We start from the raw sequence: 13247 nt of genomic DNA, 5'->3' as shown, positions 1-13247 counted from the left end.
GTACATCATTGCATTATTATCGGAAAATGTGCTGTATATTCTTCAAAACCCAAGGCAACAACATTTAGATTTTTGACAAATGTGATAAGGACGATGGCAGTTTTTTCCCATACAAGTTTATTTAACAGCAAACATAGGCATATATATGTAAAGTTAATAGTTTTCCTAATGGAGTAATGCAGCTGAAACAACTTGAATTTTTCCACACCTCATTACATTATTGAAATCCATGATCACATAGCCTACACTAACAGTTAGTGTCTGAAAACGTTTTTTTTATAACTTCATAATTTCAGCACCCACGATTAAAACTACAGTGTCCAGAAAGCACATATTTTGTATTATTAATTACATGTATTTATAGTCATAAAAGCATCAATAAAACATTTGATTATTTTTACGTATGAAACATACCAAGTTTAATCTGATGGGGGATCATTGGTGAAATGGGTTGTGATCGGTTCTGCTGTATTTTAAGTAACAGCAAAACAACATCCATGTTAAGCTTTTATCTGTAAGTAAAACCAGTAGGAAGGAACAAATATATAAATGTTTCGAGGTAAAACATAGCTGAGTACTTTGAGAGTATTTACATCTTAATAATGAGCACCAGGAGAGCTGCTACTTTCTCAGCAACAGTTCCCATGTCTATTCAAGCAGCATGCTGATCACTTCCCTCTCCAGCTGTTGCAAGAGTTTCCTGGTTTATAGTTCCACAAGAGGCCACTATAAAAATACAATTCATGTAGAAGCAAAATACTCATAGCCTACTGTTTAAAGACAAATAAAACAAAATCCAGCATCCATCTTCACGAGCAATGCCTTTAGTTTGAGTACATGTATTGTAAGTCTGAATGTCTTTCTGCTTCTTGAGAGCTACTCCTGGTACTGCCTCTCTGTGGCCGTGAAGAAATCCTCCAGAACGCTCCTCAGGTACTCGAAGGTGGGCCTGTCCTCTGGGTTTTCCCCCCAGCAAAGACACATGACGTTATAAAGCCCCTCTGGACAGTTTTCTGGCCTCGGCATTCTGTAGCCCCGGTCCAGGTTCTGGATTACCTCTGGGTTGGACATACCTGAAAAACAGTTAAATTGTCAATGGTCTCAAAAATGTAATACTTTTACTTAGGTGTTTTAAGAAAGGAATTTGGGATGGACTTGTATGAGAATTAATGAGTATTTACCAGGGTAGGGTATGCGTCCATATGTCACTATTTCTGTGAGGAGGATCCCAAATGACCACACATCAGACTTTATGGAAAAGGTGCCATAGTTGATAGCCTCTGGAGCCGTCCATTTGATGGGGAACTTTGCACCTATGAACACAGCAAGAAACCTTATCTTCTGTACAGATTTATATCATACTTAGATTTTTGTTTTGACTTCGAGACAAACATGGGTGATTTGTCCGAGGATGTGTTACCTTCTCTTGCTGTGTATTCATTGTCCTCAATCAGCCTCGCCAGTCCGAAGTCAGCAATCTTACAAATGAGCTCACAGGACACCAGAATATTGGCTGCTCTCACGTCTCGATGAATGTAATTCTTCTGCTCAATGAAAGCCATGCCATCCGCCACCTGCAGGAGGCAGCACATCATCAGACAAGTCCTATCACTGTGTGTTCAAGCATGGAATTAGTGTGAGTGTAAGTGACTTGTGTATGGTTTAGTATTGTGTAATATTTGTGTGTGTTGGACAGATGGACAGCTTTGGTTCACTCCCAAAGCAGGGAGTTTCCCACGTCCCCAGGTCAGTTCCTTATACCCTTTACCTCTGTATTCCACCCAGGTGCATCCAGCTGTAACCGCTCTACTTCCTGATACTAAAGGCTGCAGTCTTGCCTTCACCTTATACAGACTGGCTGAATATTCCAGTGACTGTTTCTGATTCAATCATTAGTCATTTCTACATAAGCAGACCTATGATGCAACTTGAAACTAACGCACAAAGCAATTGATGTTATCTTATTAAGATTTCCACAGAATTCACAATCCACAGTTAATAAGCATCTGTGTCATTTGTGTGTTTGTGTAAATGTTTCTAACTCTCTACATTTTGCTGGGTCAGTGGTGTATATGTCAGACACAAGAATGTATCACATAGGTGCTATTAGCCCTGGGGGGCTTGTCAGAAACGTGAGATGTACGTATGTCTGTGTATTTCATAAACTTCTACCGTCGTCATGACTTCCAATTCAGGCAATTTAACGCCTCTTCACTCTCCATTTGATTGTGGTATGATTCAATCGGAAACTTTAAAGCATTACTTTGAATTCAGTAAATTATAGGTATCTGCTTTACTCTCCTAGCTGATATTTCAGTACAATCTAGAACTCTTCTGATTCCATTCATGTATACACATGACATTTTAGTCAAGGTTTAAGTATGTGGACAGAGGGTCCAATGGGCTACTGTGGCCGAGCAAGGTCATTCATCACTTTAATTTTAGAGTTACTTGCTAGGGCTTTTACCACAAGAGCATGACGACTCGCTAGTCTTTTTTAAACCATGTTTACCTCAAAGCTCTGTATGAAACTATTCTCAAATGAAGAATCTCTTGTTAGACTTTGAAAGATCATTCTGTCTTCCGGTGGCTGGGTTTCCCACACCCACTAAATTCCTTTATTAGCGTCTAACATTTAAAGAAGTAGATGCAGGAATGATAACATTGCGATATTTTGTTCATATCCTTTCACGTTGCTGTGTGCTGGATAAGAAGATTTATACCGTTCTTATCTGTATGCTAAAAGTTAAGCTAGAACCAGTAGCTTAGCTAAACCTAGCCTAGCTTAAAGATTGGAACCATGGCCAAATGGCTGGCGCTGTCCAATAGTATAAAGCTTTTTAAACCAGATATAACATGTTGATAAGTGAGCTGTTGATGAGCTGGTAGGCATATTGTGTTAACTTTTAAAGCCAGACTAGCTGTTTCCCTCTGTTTCCAGTATGTGTGCTAGGCTAAGATAACTGTCTCCTGGCTGTAGCTTCATATTTAACAGAAACATATGAGAACGGTATCATATTCTAGTGAAGCCCTCGGCACAAAATACATAATAAGTGTACTCCCAAAATGTTGTTATACCCCTTGAACTTTTAGTCGGTGTTAATCCTTGTTTACACTTCTGGTGTGTAACTGACCAGATTTGTCTTTTTTCAGGCTTAAAATCACAACAAGAACTTTCACATGGGTCAATAAAAAGGTGAATCTCTCCCCTATTCTGGTTCTTTGGTTGTAACCAGTTTTATTTGTGACAACATGTCTAGACCACATGCACCTCTGCTCACACACACACACACACACACACACACACACACACACACACACACACACACACACACACACACACACACACACACACACACACACACACACACACACACACCCTGCTCTGTCATACAGCGTTGAGTGTAAGTCTCATTACAACAGTGGCTAGTTTCCTGTCTATGAGGATCATGCTGAGAGAATAGGCTGTGAAAGAATAAACGAAACAGAGTATGGTAAATGGAGAATGTAGATAAAAGCACAGATTCATTGACAGTAAAAAAGAGAGTTGTCTTGCCTGAGCCGCCATGTCTATCAGATTGTTCACTGGCAAACTGCCTCCCTCTGTGGTTTTCAAGTAATCCACTAGGCTTCCTGTAAAAATGACATTTAAGTTGTATCTTTTCAGACAAGCACGTTTTGCTGAACAAAAAACATTTTGTAACAAAAAATCATGTCAGCCTAAACAGATGGACTCTAGCAACCTATTTCTACAACCAAATATATCTATAAAGTAGGTTACAACCACAAGTGCATGCTGAATAGCACAAAACCAGCTATAATTGAATTGGACAACAAAAGTAAAGCCAAGTTTGTTCTAGAAGATTACATTTTCCTTGGTAAAAAAACTCATGATTGCTCATGGACATAAATAGACAGTTGGACCAGAATAGCAGTTTAAAACAGGGGACATAACACTTTGAGGAAGTGCACAAACATCAGTCAAGTTGATGTATATAGTTTCTGACAGCAGACTTTGTGTTGAGTTTGATAAGCACAGAACAATAACTCTGCACACAAGCCAACCAAGTCAAACCAAAGGAAATAAGAGGAATGACTGTGCCAGGAAAGAGGAGGCCTTTGCTCCTCTGCTTAAAGTCAGGAAGACAGCTTTTGAAGTCTGGAGGAACGCTTTTTGTCAAGGTCACAAAAGGAAGCCGGGTTGACACGCCTGTTTTTTTCCATCTTTGTTGTCTTCCATAATAAAAACTGAAAAGACGGGAACTACGAGCCATCCTTTCTCTTGAACACAGAGGCGACAATTGTGTCCTGTCCACACGTGGATCCCAGACAAAGAGGCAGCCTCATGTAGAGCCACTACTGTTGGTTTACAGGCCACTCATACAAGACCATACAAAGGCACTCCATTCAATTCTGCTGCAAGGCTAAAGCTGTGTTTGTGACAGCATCTCTCTATGCATATTGTTGTTGTTCCTCCGGGAAGGAGAATTAAACATATTTTTTTATATTAAAGATACTGCATGACTTACAAATGACTGCTGCACTTGTGCGTGATAAACTATTACAGGGTATAGAGAGCATGTCATATGGAAAGTTGTTTGCATCTGTTACGATTGCCTCTTTTTATTTCCTTTGTTTGTGGTTCAATGTGCTTGTGAGTGTCTGTGGATGCAATGTGCGTAAAAAAATCTGGAAAGTAGCCAAGTATCATCAAGGGGTCTTTGTGAACAATAACCTGATGAATCACCCTCTCCTATTTTAACACCCTCTTGTCTCAGATGAGCCAGGAGACTGGGACTTCCCTTTCGTGAGTAAACACTAGTAACCTGACTGGAGGGGCCCGGAAAATAAGTGAAAGTTCATGTTTGCTTTGAGACATTTTAGCACAGAGTGGCGAATACTGGAGCGTTGCGAGGAGAAGCTGAAAATAGCCTATCAGAAGGCAGGCCACTTCAGCAGAGCAGCATGCTTTGGGAGGCGAGGCTCATGACCGAGCTCCCTTATTTAGGTTTGATCTCACAGCTGCATTCATGTCCATGCACGGGTTGATTATACAGTATTATTTCAGTAATGTTTACATCTCTTATCAAACATAGGAAGGCAGCTGTGTGTTCAAAAGCTAATTCAACAGAGTCACTGAAGTCTGCAAATACGATGACTAATGAAAAGGATGAAACACTTGGGGCAGCCCAGTCTTTTGTTAAAGCAAGTGCTCTAACAACAATTTTTTTAATTCCAGATCAACATGTTTGATCCTGAACATCTACGCCGCTGCCTATAATTTATTTTTCCCCAGGCCCAGACATTATGCTTATGACACCGCCTTTGGTTTTCGGGCAACAGGGCCTGGGATTAAGGAAATGATCGTTTCAGACAGGCTTAGACATACTCCAGCTGACTAAGTGAATTGAAAAGAAGCTGGTATGATTAAAGAAGAATCTCTGTTTAATTTAGCTTCAATTGAGGATGATGGAAATACCCTGGGACCATGGTTTTCCTTTTATTTTCATGCTATAAGAGATAACTGGAGTTTCCTCTTGTTTCTACCCACCATTCTCCATGTACTCCGTGACAATATATATTGGCTCTTGCGTGACAACGGCGAAGAGGCGGACGAGACGTGGATGCTGCAAGTTCTTCATCATGTTGGCCTCTGCCAGGAAGGCTTCCACCGTCATTGTGCCTATCTTCAGGTTCTTAATTGCCACCCTCCTGTCATTATTGTAGATACCTGAAAATATACATTTGGACATCAGTGGTTGAAGGGCATTGTTTAAAACAAGACAAAGAGTCTGCAGACATGCTAGCAGGTACAGCAGTGCAGTGCTTATCACAATGTTAACATGCTAATGTTAAGCAGGTATAATGTTTTCCACAATTTTTGTTGGCTAGCAAACGCATTAAAATGTATTTGCTCAATTTGTAGTAATTAAAATAATGTTCTTCTCATGGCGCCAAATGAAAAACCTTAACTTATCAGTCTCTTAGGAACATGCATGTTTGTAGCATTAATGTTTATCCAACTAATAGTTGGTGAGTGAATTCACTCGCGATCAAAAATGTGGACCTAATTTTGGTACTAGAATAAAACTTAGGGGTTGACCAAAGTAATGCAGTGATAAATACAGTTGTTATGACATACTGACAATAGTTCCACATGACTGTCATGCAAACATGACTTCATTCCAGATCTGCTACATTAAAACATGTCACTCAAACCCACAGCCACGCTCATGAAATGCTAAGCATCTCACACCATGCATGAAGCGTAGCATTGGAAACAAAATGAAAATGAAATAAAACTTTTATAGCAAATGAAAACCACTCCCATTATGTAAACATGCCCTTGAAAGTCCCCAATCTTTGGACGTGAATAGAGAAACCAATACAGTGCCCAGACTACATGCAAGAAGATTTCGTAAATAGAGAGTGGCTGTGTAATGAGGACAAGTTCCATGGTTGGCAATGTTTATCTCGAATACAAGGGTTTGTTTGGCATGTTGAATTGAGCTGGCAATTGAGGATGGAAAAGAGAAGGTAATTACCCCTTCAATTGAATAATAAGGACGTTGTGGCACAGATGATTAAAACTGATACCCTTGTGATCAGCACATTTTCCGACTTAATACTCAACAATTGTGTTTATGCAAGAATTGTTAAGAGACCATTCATCCAATTCATGAGCTCTTTGCAAATTTAGATTGATGTTGTTTGAGTGCTGTTGCATAACAGGGATAATACCTCATCATTCTTCAGTGAACTAGCTCATACAAGCCTACAATTAAGACCGTGTTTAGGAAACTGTTCTGCATACGCTGTGGAAAAACCCAGGCTAAAGGCTTTAGGTGCCCACAACTTGATAACAGGGCTCTGCACATGTGATGGGTCTGTGCAAAATTGTGCAAACCATTATGTACAAAATAGAAAAAAATTACACTTAAATAATTGAATTGGATCAATCATTTCCCCCATAGGGTCTTCTCTGTCCCTTACCCATCCAGACTTCGCCAAACTGTCCTGCTCCCAGCTTTTGCTCCAGCTTCAGGGACTCTCTGGGAATCTCCCACTCATCCTGCCACCAGGGCTTCTGTGGTGCCCTCGACTGACACGGCTTCACCAGCTTTGTGCACAACCCCTCTGCCTCACCTGAACGATACAGAGACCACACGTTTAGAATCATTTAGATAAAGACCCCACAGCGATCTTGTTAGTCTTTTCAACATGCTGCACGCACGTGAGTGATGCTGGACCATCTCTTTCAGCGAGCTAAAGGATATCTTGGCTGTGATGTAGAAGCCACCATCGTCCATGTTGCGGATTCTGTAGTGCTTGACTACTTCCCCAGTGTTGTGGTCCAAGTCCCTGATTGATAAGGAGAATGAGCCTGGAACAAAGAAGAAACATAATGGAATCGAGATGTTTTCAACTAAAGATATCGGAACCTCACAAATCGATGGAAGTTTAAGTATAGGCCTATTGGTGAAAAAACTTTTTTTTCTCTCACTTCTTTACATTACACTATATTGATTTATGACACATCTAGTAATGTTTGCATTTCAGACTGGTAAAGCAAAACTGAAATCAAACATGTTAAACGAGTTTGGAAGCAGGAAGGGAGTTGTGGGAAATGGGTCATCTGCCAGTCATAACAAGACAAAGTAACATGGGGAAAGCCACACCTTTTGTGTGTTGTATTATTGTAAAGAAATATATCAAAGTCTTAATATTCTACCGATAGCACCTTTAAGCAAATAACAATGAAAGGCCATACTCCAAATATGCTGCTGAGAAACTGCCTTTTGAGTCAATGACATGATGACAAAAATATCACCTTGGGTTGTCTCACTCTCTCGAATCAAGAAGGAGCCCAGTGTATTCCCGGGAGAGAGGAGGAGCCGCGTGGCTTCGTTTCTCGAAATGTTCTTAAAGAACCACCTGCAACACAAATACACGATATGCTTCACACTATAAGCAAACCACTTCCCTTCCCTCAGGGACACAGCACACATGATATGAGATGGTGTTGAGGTTGAGTGACATGGCGTTGAGAGATGTATGATTATGTTTCCTGTGTGACGTACGATTCTGTCTCCATGGTGGTCATCGCAACAAAGTTGTATGGGATGTAGCCCCGCTGGCCTGTGGTGAGAGACTCCGCCAAATACCACTCTGGATCTTCCCTGAGGGCAAAAGAGTGACTTTTACAAATGAAACACAGCCGTCTAGACTTTCTGAGAGACAGAGTACATATTCAGAAAGCAGTTTCAGTTAGCCCCCCACGGAAAAAGGGGTTCTCTGCACTGCTAATGATCAGTGCATCAAATGAACCGCATGTCACATTAGGCGTGGGAATGTCTTGTTTTACAGTGAAGATGGTCAATTCAACAAAATTCCCCACACTGTATAGGTTCTTAAACTTGACATTTCAAAAAAGGAATAGTTCTCCCTTAAACCTCAATTGTTTATATATTTATTTTTGCCTTTTTCCAACCAAACACTGTATTGTATTTTCTGAGTGTTAAAACACACAAACAAAATGAACACATATTTTATTTATTTATTTGAAAAGTTCAATTACATTTTAGAGTATTTTTTGGAGTTTTTCACATTAATAAAGCCATGTTTTTATTTAAAAATTCCACTAACCAAACCAACATGTTCCCTTATTTCCTGTATATGTATATATTCTGTAGGCCTAAAATGTAAATGAAGCTTTAGGTTATGTTGAGGTGAGTGGATAGTCTATGAATTGTTGTCTGGGACCTAAATATTCTAAGATATATTTCCCTATCTTTACTTTACGGTAATGAGCAGCTTACTTGTTGATGATCTTGAGTTTGTCTCCCTTCTGAAAGCCCAGGTCTCCATCATGGTTGGGTTCATAACTGTATATGGCCAGCACAAGGTTGTCTGCAAGGAGGTTTGTACATTTTTGAAAGAATGAAATATATTAGGTGAAACATATTAGCCACAGATTTCACTCCCAAAACGTACTATTAGAATATATTAAAGGCTTTAGTTGTTTTGATATTTATATTTTGGCAATTGGCAGCTTGTAAAGGCTCGAAGGCGATGGTGAGTGGGGACAGTGGTAAAGCTTAGTCTTCTGGATAGCGCTTACAGTATGTGTATTGTGCATTATTGTTTATGTGGCTAAAGGTAAAGTGGGCTGGGGAAAAAAAGGAGGAACATATGGGAAACGGAGCGAGGTGAAGCCACATTGGCAGGAAATTAGCTAAACTCCATTCATGCTTAGTTGTACATGTAATTTAATCCATAAATAACTAATACGAAGAGGTTCACAATTTAGATTTTTGTAAAGGAAGAAAGGAAATGTTAACTTCTTATGCTCCTGCATTTAGACACAATATTTAAACTATAAGGGAGATGGGGAGATGTTACAAAAAGGTTGGTGAGGCAAATTATTGTGTGTGCAAATTATAAAATGCTAACTGTGGAATAAAGGAATAAAATCAAAAGCTTTTAAATGTATTTACACATTCAATAATATTTTATCACTTTTATTTGTATTCACTTTACTACTTGCAAATGTAGAACAGTTTGTTGTATTTAGTCACCTGGTAGAGGAGATGTAGGAGGTGAATACTGTGATGGGTGATGAATAAGCTGGTCTGTGTACTGGAGATCAAAAAACAAAACAATATTAGACTTTCCAAAGAACAAAAGAAGAATCCGGCAGAAAAAATAAGTAAGTATCACATTCATGTCAAATAAATGTCAGGTTATTAGGCCAATGTTATCACAGTTTAGGTTTTTCTCCCAGACAAAATGTCTCAACATAATGTGCCACGCACAGGTGGCTTTCTACTTTATTTCTAATCTAACGGGATATCTTACTCATGCAGAGGAAACAAAAAACACAGAGGGAATGATTACGCTGTCATTTAATCACAAACACAAAAGAGAACTTCCCTCACAGGCATGTAGGTTATAAACCGTTATGGACACAAAAACAGATTGCTCTATTTTTCTTGGAAATGTTTACATCATTTACACGCCATGAATTGAATTCATTGCACCCTATGAAATGTTCACACACTCTCACATGTACTGCAGTGAACTTATGTGCAAGGGGTCGTTCACATTAAACCACACAAACAACCAAAGGCCATTCACGTGAAGCTCACTTACACACATTCAAACACTACAATGTATAATGAACTGACAAAACACACGCCTGTACATACAATATGTGCAGTGACACTTACTGGGTTGCATGACTGGGGGGGTATGGCGCAGTTGCAGTGGTCACAGATTTCATCCAAGTTCTCAATCCAGTCGCTGTCTGAATAGTCCGAACTGCAGTTGCAGCCCATTTTTCTGGAATTAAGAGGTTTAATTAAAGCATTATGGGCATTAGGGTTCATAAAAGAATGTCCATACATTTTTTTATGGCGTGTGAAAGTATTTTCTTTTTTTGTGCGGCGTCTGATATAGCTTTCATGTCTCTTAAATTCCTTAAGAGACATGAAAGCTATATCAGACGTCTCGCATACCAATCCAAGACCGTTTACAGTTTGCGATGCATTTTAAAAGATAGATGTCAAATTTGGTTTGGAAAAAAATTAACTAAATGAACTAAAATTGCGTTGCAGTGGACAGAAAACAAAAACTGTCATACTGTTATCGGATGTGATTAGGGCCTCGCCTCAAAATGGAGACTTAGTGCTGGAAACAAAGGGCCTAACACATGTGAAAGCTTTATCTGTAGGCACTGTTTCGACACTATAAACCTGCAAATAAAATCACATCCAGCACTGTGACAAACAGCTACATTGTTACTTCCTATTATTGCAAGTGTGTGGACATGTTCTAATTCTACCTCAAGCACTATGAAATTCTAAAAGATACTAATCTTGTATAATCCAGCATGGGGTGCTCTGTATTTTGTTTTACACTGGTGCACTGTATGAGCTGGCTTTCTTAAGCTCACTTGGCTCCCAGCGGGCCGCTCATGGAACAGGGTCAGTGGGCTAAACGCAGCCCAAAGGCTCAGAGCCGTGAGAACAATCTGGAGAGGTCTGACCCGCCAACAGCACAACACTGCACTGAGAGCCTGAGGAGCGATCACTTTGACCTATGAGGAGTTTTCTAGGTTTTTTTCTCAATTATCAGCACTCCTACGCATTCTGGCCAGTACTCACAGAGTCACACAAAGTCAGCATTTTCCATTCAGGGGCTACCCTCTTTTTTTATGATCTGAAGGCCTTGGCAAACAAATACTGATTGTTATTGTTTGCAGAGTATCATGAAGAAACTCTGTTAGTCTGAATAATGACCTGATACATGTTGACATTGTAAGTGAAGCATGTAGGATAATAACCACACCTTTAAAAACAAAACATTATGAACATAAACAAATAAACTAGATTTAAAAATGTAACGAAATATCAACACAAATATTTATTTTATGAGATTTTTATGTTGATGCAGCTCTGTTCCAATTCCAACATTTCACATTTTATTCGTTTTTTGTACTTCATAGTCTAGTCTTCATCACCTACATTGTGTCTCTCGTATTCACAGTTTGTGTGACAGCTTTCAACTTACAAATACGTCTAAAGAACATTTAACTTTAATATTAAACTGCATGCATGTTTTATTTGAAAGAGAAGGCATCTTTTGTTTGTACGTTGTTCCTTTTATCATAGTGATTTTTATCGACAGTGCTAATGAAATATTTTTGTATACACATTAATTTAGAACCAGGCAACAAAAACATAGTGAGTGTAGCTATAGGGACATAACTCTGGCTTTGACATAATTTTTCTCTATTTTCCATTACATTAAATTACATTAAAGACAAAACGAATCTGCAAACTCTAAACATCCTGTCTGATTTATGTATCACTTGTCATGTAACACATGATAACTAAAGACAAATGATCACTTTTAGTTTATTCATTTTTCTTTCTCTACATTTTAAAACTATACGACAACGATAGAATCTAAGTATGACACTTACCTTTTGAAATATGAAATGTCTCTTCAAATGTGCAATATCAGATATCACGTGCCTCCATAAAGCTACTTTTTAAATATTTCTCTTTTGTAAAGAAAAGTCTATTTAGCAGTAAGGTAGTTTTTCACAACGGGTGTGAAGATGTCATCATCCGCTTCTCTTATAGTCACTAACTGAATGTGCGAACACACACCTTGGAGTGACAGCAGAGTTTCCTGTCGTTGAAAGGTTGAGGGTTGCTCTGCAGGCTTCTTCTATAACAGGTGCTTCAACTTGCAGCTGTGTGCGAGCAGTTAAAGGCTCCATGGTAAAGGGGTCAGGACAGCACCTTTCCCAAAGATGTTTCCAACACAGTTTTAAAAAAGGAGGCTATATGTGAGACAGTGGTTCAGTTATATATTCGACTTTTGTGTGTATCATCTGTAGATCTGTGACCTTTAAGGTGAAGTGATGCAGGGTTATTCAAGAGAACCTGCTATGAAAGATTGTAATTAATAATATACATGATATAATAATATACGAACAGTATCAGATTGATTATAAATAATTATAATAAACAATGTACCAGATAAATCACCAATTTGGCGAATGGGGACAGTTGTGTTTCCTGTGTTGTAGTGTCAGACGACAGGTTAAGTATCAAGTAAACAAGTCTATTTTGTCAATTACACATGTGGTTTGTGTCTCAGTGTGGCCAGCGAACCATTTTAAAAATAGACTTTGGCCTTGGTTTTCAATGACAATCAAATAGGAAAATTATAGACAACATGAGTCACAAACATCTCACTTGCAGAGAGGCAAAAAAAACAAATGTCAGTGTAAACTAATCATCATGTTTAAACCATTGCTACTCGGAGAATGATCACGTTCAGCCCTGCATGTAAAGTTCTAAATCTTTCTCTGCTGCAGGCCGCTTCTCTTCTCTTGTGGTGAGCTGCTGCTGCAACAGAGCTCGCGCTGGCAGGAAGTCGGTCCAAACCTTCCAGGAAGTGCACAGACGTCTGCGTAGAACACTGCCACAGCATAGATTAACACGAAACCACCTGAGTTGACTCTTTTTCCATTAGGGCACAGAACAGTGAGAGTGTAACTCTAGAAGGGATAATTAAGTCTTTTACTGAGCTGATTTATGTGGTATTATCTGTTTCTGAATGCAGAATCCAACCTGGCACACATTCTCCATAAATAAGATGAATGCTGGCACATTTACTACAAAAAACCTCACCATATTTGGAGATCAGCTTTTGCCGGGCCTTGTGAGGCT

At 39.2% G+C, this 13247-nt stretch overlaps 1 protein-coding gene across 1 annotated transcript; it reads right to left on the bottom strand.

Moving 5' to 3' along the window:
- Positions 1 to 98: 98 nt before the first annotated feature.
- On the bottom strand, positions 99 to 12204 carry lck (LCK proto-oncogene, Src family tyrosine kinase). The gene is made up of 13 exons (XM_034222367.1): positions 11987 to 12204; positions 10230 to 10341; positions 9579 to 9639; positions 8820 to 8910; positions 8082 to 8180; positions 7832 to 7935; positions 7235 to 7384; positions 6994 to 7146; positions 5552 to 5731; positions 3557 to 3633; positions 1421 to 1574; positions 1182 to 1313; positions 99 to 1073 (listed from the first exon to the last, which is right to left on the bottom strand). The coding sequence occupies exons 2-13, from the start codon at positions 10335 to 10337 to the stop codon at positions 877 to 879; spliced, it is 1506 nt and encodes a 501-aa protein (XP_034078258.1). The 5' UTR covers positions 10338 to 10341; positions 11987 to 12204; the 3' UTR covers positions 99 to 876.
- Between the last annotated feature and the right edge of the window lie 1043 nt (positions 12205 to 13247).

The sequence above is a fragment of the Gymnodraco acuticeps genome, unplaced genomic scaffold (assembly GCF_902827175.1).
Source record: "Gymnodraco acuticeps unplaced genomic scaffold, fGymAcu1.1, whole genome shotgun sequence".
In the NCBI taxonomy this organism is placed as follows: domain Eukaryota; kingdom Metazoa; phylum Chordata; class Actinopteri; order Perciformes; family Bathydraconidae; genus Gymnodraco; species Gymnodraco acuticeps.
The sequence above is the reverse complement of the archived record's forward strand: the minus strand, read 5'-3'. Positions and strand labels throughout refer to the sequence as shown.

Bases quoted from the DNA above. Each gene is read 5' to 3' on its own strand.
- lck (XM_034222367.1), bottom strand. From the start codon at position 10,337: ATGGGCTGCAACTGCAGTTCGGACTATTCAGACAGCGACTGGATTGAG. The intron at 7,936-8,081 runs GTACGTCACACA...TTTGTGTTGCAG, and splicing joins ACCACCATGGAGACAGAATC to GTGGTTCTTTAAGAACATTT. The intron at 5,732-6,993 runs GTAAGGGACAGA...GTATATTTTCAG, and splicing joins GTTTGGCGAAGTCTGGATGG to GTATCTACAATAATGACAGG.